This window comes from Ischnura elegans, chromosome 5, assembly GCF_921293095.1.
Source record: "Ischnura elegans chromosome 5, ioIscEleg1.1, whole genome shotgun sequence".
Classification (NCBI taxonomy): domain Eukaryota; kingdom Metazoa; phylum Arthropoda; class Insecta; order Odonata; family Coenagrionidae; genus Ischnura; species Ischnura elegans.
The window spans coordinates 69,091,190-69,116,020 of record NC_060250.1 but is presented as its reverse complement, the minus strand read 5'-3'; the positions used below and the strand labels follow the sequence as shown (position 1 = coordinate 69,116,020).

The 24,831-nt window shown below is 37.5% G+C and overlaps 1 protein-coding gene across 2 annotated transcripts in view; it reads right to left on the bottom strand.

Annotated features, from left to right (window-relative positions):
* The window catches only part of LOC124159030 (E3 ubiquitin-protein ligase MYCBP2-like), a 324,405-nt gene that overhangs the window by 279,919 nt on the left and 19,655 nt on the right, over positions 1-24,831 (bottom strand). For both annotated transcript variants that reach the window (XM_046534516.1, XM_046534517.1), the window contains exons 19-34: positions 23,142-23,475; positions 22,276-22,465; positions 21,603-21,783; positions 20,033-20,402; positions 19,065-19,192; positions 17,479-17,613; positions 16,936-17,027; positions 15,078-15,261; positions 14,215-14,596; positions 13,164-13,346; positions 12,402-12,640; positions 10,167-10,850; positions 7,954-8,199; positions 6,825-7,040; positions 1,233-1,586; positions 714-892 (exon numbers count right to left, since the gene is read on the bottom strand). In XM_046534516.1, the coding sequence (XP_046390472.1) occupies positions 714-892; positions 1,233-1,586; positions 6,825-7,040; positions 7,954-8,199; positions 10,167-10,850; positions 12,402-12,640; positions 13,164-13,346; positions 14,215-14,596; positions 15,078-15,261; positions 16,936-17,027; positions 17,479-17,613; positions 19,065-19,192; positions 20,033-20,402; positions 21,603-21,783; positions 22,276-22,465; positions 23,142-23,475 (4,097 nt within the window). The remainder of the gene's footprint in view (positions 1-713; positions 893-1,232; positions 1,587-6,824; positions 7,041-7,953; positions 8,200-10,166; positions 10,851-12,401; positions 12,641-13,163; positions 13,347-14,214; positions 14,597-15,077; positions 15,262-16,935; positions 17,028-17,478; positions 17,614-19,064; positions 19,193-20,032; positions 20,403-21,602; positions 21,784-22,275; positions 22,466-23,141; positions 23,476-24,831) is intronic.

Sequence of the window (24,831 nt, the reverse complement as noted above, 5' to 3'; positions counted from 1 at the left end):
CTGACAGAACATGCATGACAGGAGCCAAATTTAACTTGAAGGCTACAAGCTAGAATTATGAATTATAATAATTAGAATGGACGAAGTGCAGGCCAGTTTTAAACCAATATTTTGCCCTTCATTAGAACTATGGAATTGACAGAACAGACAAAATAAGAAGTTTACACAGCTGGATAAGAAGCATGAATAATCCTTCCTCTAGTACACAAAAAACATGTAGGCTAATGGTAAGCTTAAAAAAATGCATATATATTCTTTCCCTCTCTTCTCTTCCTTTTCTAATTCCCTGCCTAACCTTGACCGTGACCTTTTTCATAGCCTGTGACCATTAGTATGAGACTACAAAACTATTTCATGGTCTAGCAAAGGAATTCAAAGAATTTCAGGACTTAAATGATGTAATCACAGTTAAAATATTCAATAAGATAGTGTGTATCATAAAATGGGCCTTAGTCAAACAACTTCTTCAATAATAACTCCTATTGCCAGCATGAGCTTATTCTAAAATCTCATTTTTACCATAGAAAATTGCAAACATTTATCTACTATTAGCCAATCAGATACTATGAATATAAGTCATTACATAGCATAACAAATAAGTATGATATCTAATACATAATATGAGAAAAGTGAATACGGATAACCTTTGCATCATCCATTCACCACTTGCAACAGATAATACTGATGAAAATTATTGATTGTCAATCACTTACCTGTAGTACAAAAGGTGAGGAATTTGGCCTCTAGTTTGAGTTGTGCCATTAAAGGAAAGAGAACTGGAGGAAAATGTGAAAGTAGTTCCATCTGGGCCTCTCACAGAGCTAAGACCTCCATCCCCATTGCTAGTCTTGCCACCATGATTACGCAATCTAATCACATACTTCACATTTTCCTGAAAATATAAATTTATTAAAACAATGATACTCAATAATACATATACAATCACACCTAAATTGTAAAAAAACACATTTCCAATGTTGAAATTAACACATGATAGATTTAATACATATGTACATAGTTATCTTTCACAGTGTCTATTCACAACCCTGATGCATTTCAAAGCATAATCATGAGCAGGTTTTCTACATTTATGCCTCCCATAGCTGTGTTTGAACACTCAGCAAAATTAAAACAGATACTCCATCATTTGAGACCTGCCACTGCACATCTCTTGAAAATGTTAGTTAGAAGGGTAAACTTGAATTAATTTTACATTCACAGGCATTACTCACCTTGATGGGAACAGCCTTATAAAATTTGACCTCAAAAATGTCTCCAACCAAGTCATGAGGCCCATATGATCCACGCGCAACTTCCAAGTCAGTCCACCTTTGCGTGTGAGGAGCTTGGTGTTCGATCAGGTGGTGTTGCATCAACTGCTGATCTTGCCCGGCTATCACAGCAATGGCCATCTGCCTCAACTGCTGCTGGTTGTGTGAACCATGGTGTGGATTGTGGAGCCGTTGCTGTTCCTGAAGTTGCTGCTGTTGTTGCTGCTGCTGTAGGGGACTCTGGTGTGGCATGAGCAATGGCAGTGGCTCACTTCTTCCGCCAGCACCAGCAACCTGAGCACCAGCGGCAACACTCTGAAAGAGAATTCCAAAATGTTAATCATTGATAGTTTAGCTTTCTCTAAAGTGGACAATATCCCAGGTGAGCTTCTGAAGAATCTAGGGAGGAGTGGTAAGAGGTGTTTTGAACTAGGGCACAGGATCTATACACATACAATAATAATATGGTAGCGAGTCACCAGCACTAAATAAAAAACACATAAAAAGAAACACTCACACAGGAAAATTTTATCACAGCTTACGCCATGTTACGTTTACACGTCATTATAAAGAGATGTCTAAATAAAGTGCAGTTAGCATGGAATATATATTGAAGGGACAAGTAGGTGGGGTAAATAAGGAGTAGAGGGTATTAGGTTGGAGACTCATTTATGTGGCAAAGGCCAAAGGACAAGATTTTAAGGGTGGAAGGGACTCTCACTCGAATATAAGATGAGTGCATCGTAGGTACAACCTCATTAACTAGATTTTCTCCAATCAAATTAAAATACATTCCTATGTAAATTTTTTAATGGAAAATTTTGAAATAGGAGTGTATTCTAATTTGTTTGGAGAAAATCTGGTCAATGAGATGGTGCTATTAATAAACTCAACTTTTCTTGCTGTGAGAGTCCCTCCCCCTAAATATCTTGTCTGATTACCTTGACAAACCTCTACCATTTGAATGAGTGTCCCACCTAAACCCCGCATTTCTACTCCTAAATATACACCATCCACACCTCCCACCAATATATATACCAGGCTAACTGCTCTTTATTCAGACAGTTCTTTATAATTAAATGCAAATGTTGAAACCGGTCAACCCAATAAATTAGTGTGGAAAATTACAACACTCTTGGTTTCTTATTAATAACAATTTCCACTAAGTCAACTGGTCGGCAATTGATCTCATTATAGGACTATTTGCCTACACCGCATGCAGAAAAAGTGATACTGAGAATATTAAACAGAGGATGGAGGCAAGGACTAAAGAGTATTTGGGCGAAGATCAGATTGGGTTCAGAAAGGGAAAGTCAACTTGAGATGCAATAGTGATAATGAGGTCCCCAGTTGAATGAAACCTAGAACAATACCAGGACGTGCATGCCTGCTTCGTGGATTTTGAAAAAGCCTTTGATAGAGTGGACTAGGTAAAGCTAGTGGATATTCTTAAGAAAATAGGTGTAGATTGGAGGGACAGGTGACTAATTCATAATCTTTATATGGCCCATTTTGTGCAAGCCAGGATAGCATACAGAGAATCAGGGTGTGCAAGCAATAGCCAAGGAGTGAGGCAGGGCTGTCCACTATTGTCATTGATTTTTTAACGTCCATGCTGATGAGATAGTAAGATATGCGTGGGATGAGTCGGAAGCTGGAGTAAAAGTGGGGGGAATGATTTTTAAATCAGTGAGGCGCATGGATGATCAGGCGTTGATTAGCCACACAGCCAGGGGACTGTAGGCTCTAGCAGATGTGTTAGACAAGCACTGTGAGGAATAGGCATGAGAAATAATCACAAGAAGACCAAGATTATGCAGTTTTTTACAGCATTGTGAGCTAGGATGTGAGACTCAAATTAGAAGTAGATGGCTTAAAACTTGAGCAAGTAGAGCAATTCAACTAATTTGGCAGCACAAGAGAGGAAAATGGATACAGCTCAGTAAAACATCAAGAAGAGCATTGTGTTAGCAAACGAGGAATTCATGAACAGGTAGGAACTTAAAAGATGTCAGCGTTTAAAGAAAAGACTGGTGAAATATTTGATCTGAAGTGTAGTGCTTTATGGTGCAGAAACATGGACACTTTGGCATGGCGAGTACTTTGCGCTGGGGAGGGGATGTTGAAAACACTTTTAAGAGGGTAGAATGTTGGGTAAATGAGGGAGAAGAAGGAAAAGAATAGGATTTCTATATAGAATAAAGGGAAGTAGGCCTTATTATGAATTAAAGAGGAAAGTCCATGAAGAGAGGGGAGGTTGTCAGAATACTTCTTAAATACTCCATGCGAACCTACCAATCAGTAGAATACTATAAAAATAATAATAATAATACTAATTGAGACATTTGGGGTCATTAATGGGAGGGATGAATGTCAAAGAAAAAATTTAATTTTACTACGTACAGTAAACTCTTGATTTTACGAAGCAGGATTTTACGAAGTTTTCGATTATACGAAGTGATATTGCGGTCCCGGTGAAAAGCCTATGCTAAATACATGGCGCTATTCGATTATACGAAGTTTCGATTATACGAAATTTTTTGAATTTACGAACCTCGGCTCGGTCCCTAGGAGCAAATGGCATTCGTTTATACGAACTACGGCGAAAAATTTGTCAACAAAACTAGTTACGCCGGCGTAAGTAGCTAAAAAATCAGTGCTTCCAACTGTGGTCCATCAAAAGTGCGAAATCGTAAATGATAATGCAACTTTGGAGAGAAATGGGTCGCCAAAAACCTCACTGTGGGAATTTAGGGGGAGTAGGAGTTCAGTTAAAATATCGCGGCTGACATTATGCCCCTATTTACGTGCCTGTTCGTAAACATAGCATCGACAATAATTCGTAGTTTTACATGTCAGGAAGGTCGCGCGGAGTATTTCGTACACCCCTAATTAACCCTTTGCACTGCTGTGAACGTACTTCGAAGACTACTTGACTACTTTTCGCCGAAGCACTTCGAAGGGTCCCTAATCCGGGACCCTTTCCTCGACGAGCTCACCCTCGCTGGCCCCTGAAACTGGGCTATTTTTTAATGCATTACCTGACGCAACCCTGGGTTTCAAAGGGCAAAGGTGCCATGGGGGAAAAAGAGTAAAGTGCGTGTTACTGGGGGGCTGTGCGTCAACCAAACGGGCACGGACAAAATAAGCCCGTTGTCATTGGGAAATTTGAAAGGCCACGGTGCTTAAAACATGTAAAATTGGAAGCCCTCCCCGTTTTTTACCATGCAAATAAAAACAGCTGGATGACCCGAGAAATTTTCCAGCAAACGGTTATACGTCTACAGAGAAAAATTGCTGGAGAGAACAGCAAAATTGTTTTAATAATGGATAATGCCACCGTTCATAAATACGTGGAAGATCTAAAATTAGCTAATGTTCGAGTCCTCTTTTTACCCCCGAACTCGACTAGCAAGTCCCAGCCCTTGGACCAAGGCATTATCCAGGATTTTAAAGTCCTATACCGGAAGAAGCTTGAGCGGTATTACTTGCGATGGATCGGTATGTATACATTCATCTATTTTGCTCATGTGCGTTTGGATATCGATTCAGATATTTTTATTCATGATTATCATTCCTTCAAATCTATTTGCTACTTTTATAAATGGGAACAGAAATTAATAACATCCCGAAATGGACGTTGATACATGCAATCCGCGCCATAATATCTTTTCGTGTATATATCGGCCTTTGTGAATGAACAACTTAAATATCTTAAGTACTGGGCTCTATTTACCTCCAATTTATATTTCAGGCTTCTCGTAATGAAAACGCACTTCCAAGTCTAACCATGAACTTTCTTCTCACGCGCTTCCCCGTTCTCCCATGCTGGGGTTCTGTCTTTCCAAAGCCGTCCCTTCCCTCCTGCCGCCTTTGGCTGATCTTGCTGACACCCACCTTAAGCATCCCAAACCCCTCCTTCCCCAGCATTTCGCATTCACTCCCTCCCTAAGGAGACTGAGCTTGTGTGCGTCGCAAAAAAATACGGCCCCCAAAAGTAGACTGAGGCAGAGCTGAAGGCCATTTCCCCACCCTTCTTTGTCCTGCCCCCTCTACCAGTCCTTGTGCTGACCACACTTCTTCACTCAGGCAATCCCCATCCCACTCTTATTCACCCCACCCACTGGGAACGTTCCCCGATTGTGGAGAAGGGCATGGTTCATCTTTACCTGCAACGGGGGGAAGTTATTAACCGGAGAGAGGCGGAAGAAGTATCTTCCACTATCGGGAAAATGGTGCCGCGCTTATAATTGTCTCTCTTCTTCTCAGCTGACTTTTCAATTGAAATTAATTTCTTTGCTCTTTCCACACTATATTTATTTACGATTATGGCGCGACTATTTTTTAGTGCTAAAACTAAGAAAATCTTTTCTCTATGTCAATGATCCTTTGCATAACTTTCAATACGGCGGAGAAAGGAACACGAAAACTAAATGAGGTGACGGTACAGGTTTTTGCGTGTCATTTTTTGGGAATTCACGCTAGCGAACCAATACTTAACCACGTTGAGAAATGATAAAACGTCTCTTGTAGGAAAACAATCAATGTGGATAATAACGTTTCTATCTATATTTCTCCGATACTGTAAGATGTTTCTCCTGTCGTTTTCCGGTTGGAACCTTGCTCCTGTCGGCATAAAAGGAGAGAAACATACTATATGAACAGGTCACCTCACACCCGGTATGAAGAATATAGTCCTGATGAAGAATTAAGTCTTTTATGGCAACGTCTGCGAAGATGATGGAACACAGTAGTCGGACGGAGAACTCAAACAGAATTTACTTCAAATATTCGCCAGAAGATAATCACATCCTACGTTATTTATGATCGTAATTGAATCTCAGTGAAAATAGAGCACATTCTGCTGAAAATACGAAGTAACTCGAAATATTAACTTACGAAGGTTATTTTGGAAACGGGCTAAGACCCTTGTTTTTCTTTTTTTCTCGTCACTGAGCGATAGAGGGCGACATAAATGGCGGTTAGGCCGGCTGCCGCTAAAATTCCGTGGGTGTCAGAAACAAATATCTATCTTCTGCATACTTAATAGTAGCTATTGGCTCCTAACCACAAATTTGTTACTGTTAATTCTTATAATAAACATTGCAATTCATTATTTGATTACGTTTTCTAAACTGGTCGGGAATTTCTTTAGCGATCGTTGATGTTGAAGTATGAACAAGAAATGGGAATTTTATGGTGGTATAATTATTTAACGATTTTTCACATCATAAATCGATAGCAAAAAGCCTTTTCTATGAATTATACCGAGAATAACCACCGAAAACATTTAAATAAGACCACTAAAGACAAAAAACGGCGGAAGAAACAAAAGCGAACATTTTTTTCGTGACTTATGAAAAAGGTTTGAATTTACGAAACTCGATTTTACGAAGTGCCAATTTTCCGGTCCCACTGACTTCGTAAAATCAAGAGTTTACTGTATTACATGTGCTGAACTTCTGACACCACATAAGCGCCACATAAAAAGGCAATGAAAATAAGATATTGTCGTAAAAACACTAGAATGAACATAAATTGGCATTAACTCACATCATCAACAAGGATTTCCACTTCATACTCATTTTGTCCAGTCCCACCATATATTCCCACACCAGCAATAGCAATTCCAGGTCTATCAACAGAAAAACAGATTGCATCAGGAGACCCATTCCCTGTGTTCCATGACCGTGCCTGAACGGAATGACCAAATCGGCATGGAGTAGCATGAAGTACACCACGTCCACCACAGCCACCATGCACTTGCTCCTGAAAAATTGAGATTGAAGGCAAAAGAGAATAAGAACACTGCCACTGCAGGACCAATACCAAAAGAAGGTTGAAATATTCTCAATGAATCTATTTCTTATACCTCCAATTTTTTAGAGTACTATTTAGTTGCTTTGTAAAAGTTGCCAGGGCATGGGGGCCCATATATTAGTCGTAGTCCTTAGGGGACATTGATTAATTACGTGGGGATTAAGGCGGTGAGGGTGTCAAGCTGATTCTCACCCAATCTCATGGGGGAGAGAGGGAATCCAGACAAGTATCATCAGGTAATTTTTTCCCACCAGAAACAGTGTAAAATTGTCATCTTAGTAACCTAAAATACCAGTCTTAATTTTAAAAAATTAAACAAAAAGTTATTTTAATGAAATCAACTCAATGAAGCATATATTAACATATTTACACTGAAAATATGCATTTTGAACAATCTCACGTGAGATTAGAGGGAGGGGGTTGAGCCATATCTCACAATATCTCACAAAGGGAGGTGAGGGGGGGCCAAAATTGCCAAAATCACCTCACGTAATCAATGGATGCCCCTGTACTTGATAGAATTCATTGACATCAGTGATAGAATATTTAACTCCGCAATTACACCTGGTAAAAGTTTGATTTTCACAACAACAATAGCCGAAATCCTGTGGCAAAACTGGTGGTGAAATTACAGAATTAAGTATTCTACCACTGTTTCAAAGTGAATTTTATACAAGCTAGATCAACAACTTAAAAGCATAGCGATATCTTTACAGGGTACCCATTTAATACATTTTAAAATGCTTCAAGGGTCAATATAGGCACTAAGACTGAAAAAAGTTCACTTGATAAATACAGCACATTCATACTCAACAAGCATATCTCTTTCAATGTAATGAAATAAGTTACTTTGATTACTCACATCAGTGCCGCTAGATTGTGAAGCAAGTTCTGCCACCACTCGTGCCAACAGGTTGCAACAATGTTGGACAAGTTGAAGCTGCTGGCTCACACCAACATCCATTGGACCACTTGAAACACCATCAGAGCTCTTTTCATGCTTTGTAAGTGCTTTCTCAACAGGTGCAGTAATAAGCATCAAAAGGTGCTCCAAGACATCTCTGAAGGACCAATAACCACCAACATTGTCGACACCTCCCATTTCAACCTATCAATCAAAGTTGAAAAAAAAAATTAAGTGAAAGTAAGAATAATGTTCCTAATGAACATATTTTTCCTTACGTACACATGGTCCCTGAGTTATGGATAACCCATCCACATATACAAACTACCCTGCAAGCTGCCTCGATAAGTGTGTTTGCATACCTGCCATAACAAAAAAGGACATGCACATACAAAGTGACACCAAGCTTTTTAATACCCATGGCATAACATACCAAAAGACAAGCTCTCCTGGCTTCTCTGGGATATCAAAAATTATTAACTGCCTAAAAATTTGATTTAGATAATGTGGTGGTGTTTTTTTATCTCCCGTAAAGCCTTTACTTCCCAATCTTGCTTCATTAACATCAAAATTTTTATTTTATTTTATCCTCAAACCACCGAATACAGCTCATACTAACCATTTTATACCGGGATATTCAACAAATCTAACAATTAAACGTACATGCATAACCATGCCCTGGGCAGGGGAAATCTACCCAGGTAGGTCTCGAACCCACAACCTATTGTTTGGTAGGCAAGGACATTACCCCGCCACCGCCGAGGAATTCCCAAATAATCAGTCTCCAAGGTTTGAAAATTCCCTCTCAGTAAGCAAGCCAAAGATACAACATTAGGTTACTCTTCATTTACAATACACCTTGTCATAAATTTCTCCTATCTCACTTTTTAAACAATATTGTTTTCATATTGACCGTTCAAGATTTATAACTGATTATAGCAAAATATTGCTGTTCACTAGATTCAGAGTTACATAAAAATCTGAATTGTGGAAATTCTCAGGAACCCCATCAGTCTGTAACCAGGGTGCAAGCTGTACTTGGATGATATCAACCACTCAAATGACAACCCATAAGCAGTAATACCGTATTTCTTCAAATAAAGTCCCCCCTAATTTTGAGGCATCAGTTTTGTGAAAATTTAAAAAAATGCATTGGAATATAGTCCTCCCCTTTACTTTTACCACAAGCATTTTTGGAAATAAAGGGGGAAGTATAATCATATACATATACAGTGGAACCTCGTTAAAGTGAGTACGGGCTATAGCGACACCCCCGCTATAACGAGAGATAGCCGATGCACCGTCAATTGACCCTATAATAAGCGTGTTAAAAAATTCGTTTTTACGAGACCCTTTCGGCGTTGGCTCTCGCCATAGCGAGGGTTTCACCGCCGGAAGACTTTCATCAAGACTCCTTAACCTCTGTAATTGCTAGCGATCTGTTAGAAATGAAGTTAATGGAGTGCTCAGTCTTAAATTTATGTGGTAAACTGTCGTTCGATAAATATAATGATTGACGAAACAATGCTTTGCACGATTTTTATTCAGTGCGGTGCTTATAAATTGTTTGAACAGTCAGTCGTTATTTGAGTAAGGAAATTTAGTGATGCAAAAAAATCATCGCCTTTCGTCTGGATTTATGCTTACGTTTATCGGATAGATGTTTATCTGTCGCCGCACCACTCCTGTTCCTGTATATGTGTTCGCAACAGGTATATTGGCTATTATTTGCTCCACCTCCGGTAAAGCGACAATTCGCTATAGCGAGTGTTTATTAGTGTACCGTAGGGTGTCGTTATATCGAGGTTGCACTGTATATGGTAAGTAAGATATGGTAAGTAAGTTTACATTCAATTCATGCTGACATTAGATCAGTACAAGAAACAGGATGACCACAAGTGACCATGAGGATGCACAATTTCAAAGCCACAAAATGTGACAGAAAAACAAATTTAGGAAGGGGAAAAAAAAACATAATGATAATTTTTGATGATAGCTGAGTGTTATTGTCTAAGAGAAGAAAATTCCAATTGTTTTTCTTGATACTGAAAATTACAACTACAATACTATCTCACAAAATTCGAGGACAAAAAATATTCTGAAAAATTGGACAAATGGAGCATGCTTTGATTGGTTAACAAGAGGAAAGGTTCCAGAAACATAAAGCTTACCCTACTCCGATAGTTCATGTGTTCCACCAAGAGAGGATAGTAATGCAACTCATTGGTGGCCAAGTTTGCTGGTGGCGTAGAGGGTGCAACAATTATGGTCGGGGCAGTGCCAGAATGAGTGCGGGAGCTGCCCCTTCCCACAATGCCCCTCTTTCTCTGCCTCCTCTCTTTACGTCTCTCCCTCCGGTGACTCCGCTTCTTCTTGTGGCTCCTGTCTGGGGAACACGCTGCAGACGACGATGACGAGGAAGGAGACGTGGTGACAGAGGCTGAGGATGAAGAAGCCGATGAGGTCGACGAGTTTGAGGAAGTGGATGGAGAGGAACAGGACACAAAGGATGCAGGTGACGTAGATGATGACCTCGACGAAGTGGGCGAATCAGACCCGTCCGAGCACGACTCACTGGCAGCTCCCTCTGCATCGGAAGATGAGGCCGAGGATGAACAGCAGGAAGGCGAAGGCATGGCAGGGGGAGGGGCTGGAGAGGGAGATGGATGCCGGTGTCGTCCTCCGCTCCCGTGACCCATTCCATCGGCACCCCCACCAGACAAGCCACCCTTGCCCATGCCCAAGTTACCAAAAATTGGTAGGGTGGAACGCAAACGAATGGATGGGCTACAAAGGGCAGCCAGAACTGCACTTAATAGACGGTCAGACGACTGCCCTGAAGTGTTGGTAGAGTCCTGATGAAATAGGAAAAAAAGGATATAGACTGAAGAAAGAAACAATCACATTTCCTAAGGTACATTTACCTATGATGGTATTTGTGAGCATTTTATCGAACAGGATTCATTTCTTAATCAAGCAAAAAAATCATTAAGGTAATATTATTTTATTACAACCACGATTTTAAGAGATTCACACAAGAAAAGACTCGCACTTTAACGGAGAAACACTGGTAAAGTAGGGATGTACGAGTACTCGAAAATTCGAGTCGATTAGTTGGTACTCAACTTCAGTGTTTCGAGTAGCATTACAAATGTCGAGTCGCGTCGAGTAGTTTCGATTACAGAGCTGTAGAGGCCACTATGTTCAGAAGTGCAATTTTTGCAGGCAGTAATACTTTATCATGGAGACTTCAAAACCTGCTGCCGGAGCATGTAGAAAAATTGATTTTTCTGCATGAGAATTTGAAATGATCAAATTTTACATAATTCATTTACCCATACAACCTTTATTACAATTTTGCAAAAGCATATCCTGAGGGTTCTACTGAGCAGTTTGGATACATTAATTAAATTGACGACATATTACAACAGGTTAATTCATTTCAATTGTGTATATGGAACTGTTTAAGGCACATTAATTTCCATCCATCACATAACTCGGACACTATTTACATCAACATTCCTCACTGTCTTTTCCTTTTTGCATCAAGCTAAGCTTTCAGAATAGAAAATCCACAAGGGGATATGAAAAATGAGAATATGGGTAAACTCAAAAAACCAGGTTAAATTCTCCATATTAGCCAACGTTCTAAGCTCCGACTCGAGGCTCATCCTCAGGGCATTTCCACAAACAGATTAAGCCCCTCCTCCCTTTTAAAGGCACGCATTGTTATTTTCAACAATAAGTTCTGAAAGTTCCGCAGACATTGTTGAAAACTTGCATTCAACTCTCTGAGTGCAAGAACCATTACAGCAGATTCCCGATTATCCAGCAGCAGATCATATGTGTTGAGCATTTTCCATACATGAGTTTCACACACTGATGAAGTTTTCTGCATTCTTTATAAAAAATAAAATCAAATGGAAAAACATGACGATTATTGCATTTTAATTCAATGCTACACCGGACTAATTATTTCGATTGGAATTCCCTTCCTAAAACGGAGTTTTTTCATTTACTTACTGACGAGGAATGTTTCAAGTTTACTTGGAAGTCTCCTCTAGCATTTCCGGAAGCAATCTAAATTAACAGACCTACTTTATTGAACGAAGAGAGTGTTTGAACTTGTTCTATGTTGATGTTCTACTTGTGTAAATGATATTCAGGCAACTAATATCATTTTTAATTATTTACTATACATCTTATTCCTCAATTTATTATATTTCTACCCCATAATTATTTAAACTATTACCTATATTTTCAAATAACAGCGTTTCATCCCATGTAAACAATGTGAGTTTGTAAAAATCAGTAGCGTGAAATACTTATTTGTACTTAATGTCTTATTTATAAACAGTGGGAAAAATGAATTATGTTTCTTTCAATTAAGGCATCATTACACTAACCTTTGAATCACCAGATGAAGATGCTGTGGAGAGCAAGTGACATAAGCAGGCCCACTTGAGGGCTGGAGTGGGGTAGAAGGCATGAAAGCAAGCAACAAATGTACGATGGCATTCATCTAGGATACTATTAGTCATGTGCCAATAAGGAGCCAAAGAAGATGCACTGGAGGAGCCATCCTGATCACTAGATCCATTCCTGGAGCTGTCTGGAACTGCTTCATCAGAGGGCAACGAAGAACCTAAAATAATGTTGTGGTATAACCGTGAGCCAGAGTCATTCCTTAGCAATGCTATGCTGAACCTAATAGCTATAACATATACATATTCCCATTATTTAGCTCATCTTCATATAAAGTATAAAAAATCAAACATTCTTTCAAGAGATTTCAAATCCAGTACGATCCACACTTAAAGCATAAATAGATACAAATATATGAGCATAATATCATTTGTATAGTTTGTATTCATCATTTTTAATTAAATACCAAATCCATCCATCATACTTAGACAAATTCACTGTTACTGAAGTTATGTCCTTCACACAAGGAAATAGCAACTCTAAATTGAAATAAATCCATCTACAAATGAAATAGACAAATTTAAAATAATTCCCATTAGAGGAATATTAAAAAAAAATGGATGGATTAAAAAAAAATATTAAATCTACCAAGGCATAACATAAAAAATTTTAGAGCCAAATGAGAAATTTGGAGACCTTTTTGCATAAACAAATAATGTATGTAAACTCATGGAAAGTCGAACCTTTATGGAGAGGTGCTCTGGTTTTAGAGTGAGTGTTCCGACGGGATACTGATGAATGGAAATTTGAAGGAGGGCCAAGAGGAGGAGGCAGAGGGTCCATGAGGATTTGTCTCAGAAGAGCTCGAACATCACCAACACTCTCAGCCAACTTTGGAGACTCAGGAGACAAACACCTCCACAAAACTTGAAATAATAGTTGAAAGTAACATTGGTTTATATTTATAAATCAATGGTAAAAGCTAATTCTATGAAACTGCACTCAATAAAATTTTTTTAAATTATGAGAAATTCAGGACTGATAGAAACCTTATGTCAGGAAAACAGCATAAAATCCAAGGCCTCATATAATGAAGGCAATTTACAAACAGTTTGTAAACTATCAAGCAAATAAATTTTGTCCTCGAGAAACATAAATGAGTTTAGCAAACAGAAATGCCTAATCACATGATTAACTCAAATAACAAATAAATGGGAGCTTCATTTCATGCTACCATTCATACTTTTAAGCATGAACCCAGTTGACCCATTACCAATACCATTCTGTTGCGCTCATCAAATTCATTATAATGGGCTCCACTCTTTAATGTTAAAGGATGGTTTGAGATAACAGTTTAACTTTAAAGACAAAGATTAAATTTCTAGTTTTCCTGTTTCTCAAACATTTCAAAACTTTCCAGTTAAAATGAAATTCCCTAACTTTATAAAAGAGTGATCACCCTGCTTGATAAGCCTTGAATTTAACCAAGGTCAAGGCACGGAAGATTTACCACTGCTAAGGCATGTACTACCAGATAGGGGTGGTCTGCCCATGATTTCAATTTATATTTTTTACTTGTTATTATCATATTTAATTTATTATATAACCAAATGTAAAGGCCTTAGTACTCTTTTTGGTGTTAAATAAATAAATAACAAATTTTGACTGGCTAGAAGACTTCTATGGATCCGGAAACACAGGAAAGAGAATGAAGGAAATACTGCAAAAAAACTGTAAGTTTAAGTCATAATAACGTAACATAAGTAATAACATAAGTATGATAACCATACTCACCATCATTTGGATATATTTCATTTGTGTAGGTTCTCAGGAGACGAAGGCTTGATCTGCTTATGTAAACCAAACGCTGCAGATCGACAATAGATGTGAGACGTGGTGGTTGACCGGGAGGAGAAGGAGAGGTCGATGATGATGAAGAGGATGAATTTGAGGGTGTTGTGGAGGGTGAAGAAGAAGTGGAGTGGAGAAGAAATGGGGTACATGGGGTGGGGGGGTGGCTGGCACTGCGCTGGTGGTGGGAAGACGGCGGTTGCTGACTAGTACATGGGGGATGTGAATGAGGCCTCAGATGTGGAGGCATTGTGGCTTCGGTCACACCTGCCTTGAAAGTGTTCCACGACCACTGCAGTAAGGATATAAGGGATTGGAAGCATTCCTGAAATGGACATAGAAATGTGATGAGGAAGATTGAGGACCCAAATGCATAACTCATAGCATGGGCAGCGGTAGAAAAATTGTCATGGAGAGCGCATTCAGTGCTGCTGCCCCTGAGGCAATATGTTGCCAGGTATAGCAATAAGGCTTTTGTTGAAACAGTAAAACAATAGTACCATAGCTATAAATGACATTGTTTAGTTGCTCTTACTTTTAATCTTTTTCCTTTTCTAGATAAACTGCTCCCACTCAAATTACAAAAGTAGTCAGTATGTACAATCACCACCAAAAATTTTTCATGAGCCAGGTGGATGAAACTGCACACCTTTGAACTCACACCTGATGCCAATGACTCAAAGCTTATCTTACTCTCTTGCTTAAGTTAGGATCATCCTCAAATAAACATGTGAATATTAATTTATAATTACAAAATCTATAATGAAGTTATTTTTTGCTCAAAAACTGAATGAATTACAACTTACACGAGAGACAGTGCGCGAAAACTCTCGGCTGAGAATATGAACAGGCTCATCTGATGAATGAGCCTGTCTAGATGATGCTTCACTTTCAGGAGCTACAACACGGTAGAGGATTTGAGGAATCTGCCCAGCATTCACATCTGTTCCATTGTTGGACTTCTTTGATGATTTGAAGTAGAAAGTGACCCTGGAAAAAACAAGGGAAGATAAACATGCACTCGACCATGAGTATGGAAAAGAAAAAGACATTCAATCTATAAAATATGAAGTATTAACATACTATTTTCTAAATTAATAAAGCCCCCTATACAAAAAAAATCATGACTTTCCTTCCTATTAATGTCACTCTAACCATAGCAGAGAATATTGTAAATAAATCATCATGGTAGAATGGTATTTTAAGGGCAAACATATAGAGGCTTCATTCCATGCTTCCATTCATACATTCAAGCAAAAACCCAGTTGATCAATTACCAGTATGATACTGTTGCATTGCTCCAAAATGGATATAGTAAGTGTGCACTTCTAAGAATAATGGGTTCTCCAACGGGCATGGAAAGTTATTGACTGTGGGTCACATAGTTCTCAAGGGTAGGGTTTAAAATTTAGTTAGGGTATGGTTTTATAAAAATGTCCATGTATTTCTAAAGGACAGAAGCCGTAGAGATGAAGTGAAATCTGTCACTGTCCCTCTGCACGAAGTCCTAGACAGTGTGACAGATGAATGTCCAACAACATGGGAAAACCTTCAATTGTGTCACTTTGAAATATTTTTCCAAGAAAAAATATCAATTGCATGAGGTATAAGATAAACAAGTATTTTATAAATTTTTTTATCTTCCAGCCTATATCTCAACAGCCAAATGCATACCTAATTATGCCATGAACATGATATCTCAAAACTTTAATCCTTAACCAATAGTTCCCAAAAGTGCACATTTACCATACACATTTTTGATGCAAAATCACAAAAGAGGAAAGAAAAAGATAAGAACACACAGCAAAAACTGGACAAAGACAGCGGTGCTGTGGTAGATGAAATAATCCAGAAGTCAGTGGTTAAATACGAATGATTGAATGAAAGAATTTATTACTCCAAACTTAAATTCACCCATTTTTTTAACAACACAAATAAATATGTACACTGACTGAGACTCAAACCCAGAACCTTTTTCTTGCTGGGTGAATGTTGGGCCCAAGGGTTATTCTATTTTATGAACCCCTGCTGAAATCATGGTGAATCCAAGCCCTCTAGTAGAACAAATGATAGACCATTTGCATGGCAAGTGAAAGGTCCTGGGTTCGAGCCCTGGTCAGGCCGCATATTTACCCTCTGATTTATGGTTTTTTCCATTATCACAGGACTGTTGTATTTTTCCATTTTCTCTTCACCAATTTGATATAAGTCTAATATAAACTGAAATTCAATCAGACTCCAAATGTAAGTGTTGATGAAAATGCTATAAAATGTGTAAATTAGAACACCAGCCAGGAAAAAACTTGCAATTTACTTAAAATATTGAAACCTTGCCTTTTATCAGATAGGTAAGTGAAAAAATTCCACAAACAAATGAAAGCATAAAATTAGGATTTCTTATTTTGAACTCATATATAATAAGAAATTGCATTTAAAAAATAAGTTTAGGTTGAATTAAAAATGGGCAAGAATTAATAAAAAGACAGCTAGTAAATCACAAAAAGAAGTAGATATGTATATTTAGTGCATATAAGTAGATAATGGGATATTTTATGAATGAAAACAGGTCATGCAATCATTGACTTGAAACTTCTATTAGTGACAGTATGCTCTAAGTTACAACAAGAGAGGAATTTACGATGTAAAAGAAAATACTATACTAACTGATCCTCAGTGGTGACCATTGCTTGACCATTAGATCCACAGTCACTTGATGGTCCTGTCACACGTGCCCAAGCCACATACCAGCGAGCAGCCTGGACAAAAGAATGAACAATAGCATGAATTAATATCCAGACAAAATAAAAATATACAAACCTTTCATGACAAGAGACCAGGGCCCGAAGTAGGAGTTTTGTCGGGGGTTTGGGGGAGCAAAGATCAGTTTGCCACCCTCACCCCCTCTCCTGCCCTGATCCCCCCTTGCTCCCTAACTCACCCTCTACTTAACGATTCATTGGCAAGCTATTTTTTTTCTGAGATGCAGTAATTGAAATTACACACCATATGTTTGCTATTAAGAAGTCTTATTAGTACTATTTTTCAGTAATTTAAGAATTATTAATTATTGTTAAATTCATTAGGAAAGTTAAATAACTTTTCCTAATGGACTGTTCAAATTTTGCTGCCCTCTGAAATCCATATGTTGCTAGGGTCACATGCCCCCTCTGCCCCGCCCTAGTACCAAGCCATCAAGAGACAACTTACTTGTAGTGGTATGGGCTCATCAAAGAGCATTGGGTACTTTTGCCTTGGGCCACACTCATAAGGTAGATCATCTGTCTCGGCAAGAAGTTCACCCTTCCCTTCTCGTTCACCACCTTCCATGCCAATATCAAATAACTGAAAAGATAAATGTTCATAAAAACAACTTCAGCTAAAGGCAGCTCATGAAGCATTGAATAAAATGGCTCAACATAAGAACGATACCATATTCCATCAGTTCTGGAATTAATATCTTCCCTTTATAGTTTATACATTTATCCGTACATAACATAGGTGTGACAAAGGAAAGGACAAAGCATGTGAAAGCTGTGAAATTCATGCTTGAAGTTTGTTGTAATCAAAAGCAGACATATTTGTGGAAAAGGAGAGACTGTTCATTCACAATCCTGTAACAAGCCAAATTAGGGGCTTTGCCCATTTTCTTAGGATTTCTCCCACACAATCATGTCTAGAGCTATTGTGCATGGAGTAATAGGTTCAACAGTTGCATTTTACTTTTTAAAAGTGATCACTATATTAAATATTAACTTAGGCATGGCAATTACATTAAAAGTCTTATAAGAGTCTTTTTTACTAGAAAAATTCCCAGCACAACAAAAAATAATGAAAAAGTCACTCAAAAAAGTTGTTAAAAATGTTTTATTTGACGAAATTGATGGAGATTCATATGTATTTAAAAGCACAAAAGTCCAGCTTCCAAAAAAGTCCGTGCACTACTCATTACTAATGCAGTTGTGTCCAATGAAGTAAAGACCTTGCCTCGCACATGAATTAACTACCTACTATGACTCTAAAATATTGATAATTAATCGGTATGTACATGCATTTTTTTATTTCTGATTTCATTGAATTCCATTCATGCACTTGTTTCCCACCATTTATTTCCAAACCTAATGAAAAGCACACTATGTTAACTATTACTTTGATAATTATTTCTGGCATACAGTTGGAAATAGACTTTCAATTAATCATTTACTTCATAGATCTATCCTCATCTAAAGAATTCAAAAGTATAAAAAAATGCTTGTGTTGTATCTCAGGGCATAAGAGGAAGTATAAGACACCAGTGGTGTTGCGGGGGGGTCTGGACCCCCAGAAATATGAAAACATAGTTACTTTCCTTAATAAATGAAAACAAAAAATATTGAAAAATTATGAATTTACAAAAGATTTCTCTGACAAATGAAGTTTATTAGATTATGAAAAGTGTTAACATTAGTTTTAAAGTCTCCACTTAGTACCCTCTTTTTCAAAAATTTTCCCCCTAGTTTTGGACCCCCCAAAAAGAAATTCCTGGCTACCCCACCGCATAAGCCCTTGAGTGACAGCTATCAAAATTTCACTCCATTAAAATTAGCTCATTTGAGAACCCAGGGCTGATTACAGGTTGCTTTCTGATAGCATAAAGCTGGCGGTGCCATAAACTGGAAAACTAATAAATTGCCTGATTTTTATTTTTAGGCTTGAGTGAGGTAAATTATAGGGCAACACCTCCAACTTATTTATTGAGCTCTGCCCCAGTTACCTCTGGTAAGTTGATATACCTTTCGTTAATTGGATAAACTTACCTTAATTTTTCCGATGTATTCACCTCTACCTCCAAACAGACCAAATCCACCCAAGAGAATATCCGTGTCAGCACTGAATCTAATGGCTTCCACAGATTGGCCAGCATAACCCCAGCCTCCTCCATTGCCTGAAATATTAGATAAAACACAAATTCAATAAACAAACTGAAACAATGCTGATTCTGACCAACAGAAAAGCATTAAAATTCATTCACATTTATGGAACATGTCCACTAATGCTTTTCTCTCTTCCCTCTCCATCCCAAATCTCACTCCCCATAAGCTCACAGCTGATTTAAAACTTATTTACAAGATTCTCAATTCCTCTGCATCGATTGCCTTGAATTGCTCTCTTATATCAATTTTTAAGTTCCACTCTGCCCCACCCATTCTCATCTCCTAATCCACATGCCCATTCCTAGACTTTCACTTCATAAACTTTCGTTTTCCTACTGCATTGCTTGTCTACTGATCTCACTCCATCCACAAATTGACCCCTTTGCACTTCCATTAAAATCCTTTAAAAGCCTTTCCCTATCTTATCTGTCACTGAAGTAGCATTTACCTGCTGATTCTTGTTGTCTTTTTTTGTTAATTAAACTCTTGTTCCTAGTTGTTGTATTGCAAGTTTGTCCAATTTATGCACTGCTACCTCATCACTATAAAATGGCAACTGTATGCGGTTCTCTTTCTTTAAAATAAAAAAATCACATCATCATTTAAAATAAATTATCTTCATCACTTTAACATTATACCAAAAAACTAAACAGTTGAAGGTAGGTAAGGCAAGAGGATGAGGGAAAAGCAATTTACACTTTTCCAGCGTATGTGATATTTCCACTATTTTGCATGTTTCCATGGCTTTCCCTGAGTTTCCAGGTTTACAAGATGAGTGGCCACCCTAAATAATGCACATACAGTATAATGTTTCAGTCAGCCGCTATGAAACCAAAATCAATGTGACCTACTCTCGAAACGATTGACAGCTGAGAAGTCCTCGTGGCTGTAAACCTTCCCATAGTGACCTCCTGGTCGTCCACCATCCGCATCCTCTTCATCTCCTTCCTCCACACCAGCATCGCCTATGCCCTCCACCACTGGCCCCCTTCCGAGTCCATCCTCCACAAACACCATCATCTCTCCCCTCCTTGCACCAGCCAGCATAGGGTCATGGGGTCCCGGGCCTCTTGGAAATCCACCCAACCCACCAGGAGAAGGAGCATTGGAACTGGCTTGAGAAACTCGCCATGGCAAAAGTCCCTTGCGACGCCACCACCACCACTGGGCTTCATGGGCTTGTGTGAGGGTGTCTAAACAGCCCAAAAGGTGCAATGCAGCCTTGAAGACAATAAACATTCAAATAAAATACTATAATGGATGACAAAAATATGAACAATAATTTGAATTATGAGTAATACATAGAAAGGCTGTTTTAAGCTATTAAATTACTCTGTTAATCAATTTAAAGTAGGCATACAGATCGCAATTGTATTCACATGCTAGTGGTTTTTGACCTTCACGAATACTTTTTTGTAGGGATGGGATGTTCAAATAGTCGAATCACCAAATACCACAATTAATGAGCTTTTTACACTTTTCGATATTCGATGATGCACAGTTATCAATTATTTGAATTTCATATACACAGCACAGATCGTCCACAATTCAATTTTAATTCGTTGACAACGGTTGGGTCTTACACGTACATTTACACATTTGGTTGGTTAACTTCTTTAATAATATTTTTTACAAAAACTTATCATTGAAAATAAGCATTTGATTAAGCATTAAAATAGGTTACTTTTTTGAGCCAATATTTTTTTTTACCTCACCATGGGTTCTGAAATTTCATTTATACTATAAAGCAAGGCAATTTATGTTTTTTTTACATTTCAAAATAATGCAGGAATTCCAATGATAAGGAGATTATAGGTTTCATAGTACAAGGTAGAATACAATTTTACAATAATCTTTGCTTTTAGATCTACTGCAAAAGCATTTATAGAAGAATACTTTCACAGGTAACATCCAATGATGTCTAAAACAATTCCATAAAGACAAATTACTGTAGAAAAACCAAAGTAAATTTTTTAGAGATTCATTAAAAATATGTATCTACTTGAAAGTATGTAATTCGATATTATAAAGTGCTGATTTTTTTTGGTAGGGATGACTTTGTATTATCAATAGTTTACAGAGTAAATATTTCCCGATCTGTAACTGTTAAGCTGTTACAGAGAAATTGCTCATAAAAAATGAAGTAAAGCTAATTATGATCAGGTAATTTGTATTATATATTTTAAATAGGTTGGTATAATTTTTGATTGATAGGTGAAATGGACCAAAGAAGTATTCCAGGCTTGAAAAACATTCATCATATTTTCTTTCCTTATTTTCTTAGGATACTTGATTCAAACCAAGCATTCATAAATGATATGCATGGATAAAGGATTTTCCAGCTTCATCAATGAAAATACTCATTAATGAACAAAACATGAATCATAATAACAACTAATACCATCTGATTACAACACTTACTTGAGATCTCCTCACAGGGCAAAACGGAGATGGAGTTATGGGCAAAGCAAGTTCAGCACAGAGGATACTAGGAATGTCTGAAAAGTGATCCCTAGGGGATGGAAGGTAAGGCAAGAGTGATCCTCTTGTCAATGATGCTATTGTGTTATAACACAACAATTGCCTAGTACGAGGGTTGAAACTGGAAAAGGCATAGACAGTAATTAATACCAATTCATATTAAACTGGGAACATTTTTTCACACTAAAAAAAAGTCATGCAAAAAAAGGTATCCATGTATGCATGCATGAATATGTATATTACTTTCAGAGCAGATAGTTAGAAATGTATGCCACATGGTCTCTGTAAAATCCCGTCAGAAATTCACTTATACCAATGATGGCTTGGTCATACAACTGTTAGCACACCTGATCTTTATTGAGAGATCTAAGTTCGAATCCCAGACAAGTCAAATGATTTTTTCACAGTAGATTTCCTCTTTTGGTGTTAGTAATGAATTTTATATTTGATATTTATTATTTGATTATTAACATCTACTATGCATTAATGCAAAACTTAAAAAGTCAAATCAGACTTTTGCTGAACTAAACCAGATAGAGCTCGAACAGAAATAGGAGCCTTCCAAATTTAAACATGCATTTTGATGTAAATATATTGGGAAAGAATTACATACCTCCATAAAACATTATACACAGGATCCAAGCAAGCAGCAGTACCCGTAAACTTGACTTGCTCCCGACCACTAAAAATTGCACAACTACCATCTCGTCTCCCAATTGAAAGGCAGTGGAATGGTCCCTGAGTAATTGCGGAGGTAACTCCATCTTCACCGCTATTATCCCAACCTCCAGTGGGTAAAAGCACTGTAAAGAGCATTAATAAATAAGGCTTATTTCTAAGTGCAAGCAAACTCGCAAGACAAATTACCAAAGAAAAAGATGTGAATGGATGCCAAAATATAATTATGGAAACCAAAGACAGTTATTAAAGCACTCAATTTGAAGTATGGAATTTACAACAAGATGATGAAATTACATTATTTCCTATACTGCGTCTTTTAACTCTGGTATCTTTAGCTTAAACAGTATTATGCATTTGCATGCACATAATGGCAATTCTCCAAAGATAATTCTTAATAACTCTTATCACAGCTTCTGCAGAATGGTTCATTTGAATTAGCTGGTTTTGCAAAAATCACCCATAAATACTCAAAAAATGTCCAATAGTTTGAGTGAATTTGCAGTCAGAATTATCAGGGTTAAGGTGATAAACTGCAATGAAATAACTACCAAATCGCTGAAGAATTTCCAGAACATCAGCTCTTTAATAAGGAGCAAAACAATTATTTATGGAAAATAAAAGAATAAATTTTTTTGGGTTCACTTATATATAATAGCATATAATATAATAACATTAAATTAGCAAAGTTTTTTTCTTTCATTTTCCATAATGGAAAGGTTTCATAAAGTTAAGACTGAAGTCATCGGTTACCAATTATTATTTGGATAGTTAGATCCATGGCAAAATATCATTACTTACGAATGCAATTTCTATTGGCAAGAAGAGTAGAACGTGTTAGGGATGCAGGATTTATCAAGGATTCTTCAATTCTAATGAAAGTATGCTCAGCTGAGGCACCAATCCACGATGCCCTCCTGCCATGACGAGGTCCAATTCCTGGTATTAATCCTGGAATACTATTCCATGGCTGTGGTGGGCCAGGTATAGATGAAGTCTCAGAAGATGATACACCAGAAACAATAGATGGACTAGAGCCTTCTACTGGTTGCATTTGAACGCTAGTAGATTCAGATGTTGATGGCTCAGTAGGCCTACTAGGTCTGCGCGTTGGTAGTCGACCAAGCTGTCCCTTCTGCAACCAAGTAATTAAATACTGAGATACAAGGCATTAACTTATGCTTGGAAAAATTCACATTGCACCTCACACACATTGTTTACACAGACCATGGTGTTGATCGTATCAAGAAAATCATTCATGGAACTACCTATTCAGCAATTTGCCCATTCCTCCTTCCCACGGACAGCAAATTTTTTTTGCTCCAGCCGTGTCACACAGGCTGCTAGTTCAGTTTGTCACAATCATGAGTTAATACAAAATTGAAATGGAGTGTTCCATTCTGGAGGATAACCAACACTTTTCGATGCCTTGCATATGTTTATCAACAAACAAACAGGGTCTCGGAACGCATGCAGTTCCTATACTGCAGACTTACTGTATCTGGGGGGATATCAACCCTCCATTGTGTCATGCAGCAGCCAATGAGTTTGTGCTTCACACATGGATGCTGTTGATGCCGGATGGCGTGACAATGGCAAGCCAACAAGAAACTGCCAAACGAATTCAGAGGGCAAGAGCCAGGCAGTAGAAAATTCTTTTCACTGGTATCACTTTTCAAGCAGATTACTTCAAAGTCAAACAAGAATATTTTAAGATATTATTTATTATGAATTTACCTCTTTAGTCACAAAAAATTCTAACGAGGGCTTTAAATGCTTAATTTCAGTTAAATGTTATGAAGCTATCATCATTTAAGATTCATCATTCGTCAATTTGATTTCCATCAAGCTATCCCTGGTAGATGCAATAGTTCTACGGTTTAAATACAGTTGCATATTATTTAGTTTCTTATAAATAATATGTCATGATTGAGGAAATTGCATTCTTCTATTGATAAATCAAACAAATGTGATTTTTAAAATATATTTATGCATAATTCAATGATGTATACCATATAAATGGCTTTCAAAAATACGTATGAATATAATATAGGAGATTGAGGAGACAAGAAATTTTGGCGAGTTATGCTTTTTGCAACAATTCCTAAAGGAAACTTTCTTAAGAACTTCGTTATTACAAACCTCCGGTATCTCGGACCCGTGAACTATGTAAAATGAAAGTTTACTGTATGAAAGTTATTAAAGGGTCGCAAATGAAATTTTAAGTGGTTGCTACAATTTAAGCAAAGAAGGTACGTAGTAAAATTTATTTTCTTTTATGATATTGAACAAAGTTAAGCAAAGTCAATATCTATAAAATTATGCTCAAGAAAATTAGCACATTCATACCTAAATTATAAGGGATTAACACTTTCTAAGTAGAACACGGAAGTAAATCAGATGGAGATTTTTCCAAATTAATAAGCATTAGCGAAAGAATGAAATGGATAACAGATGAAGACACAGTCTATGCATAAATACAGATTTTCCA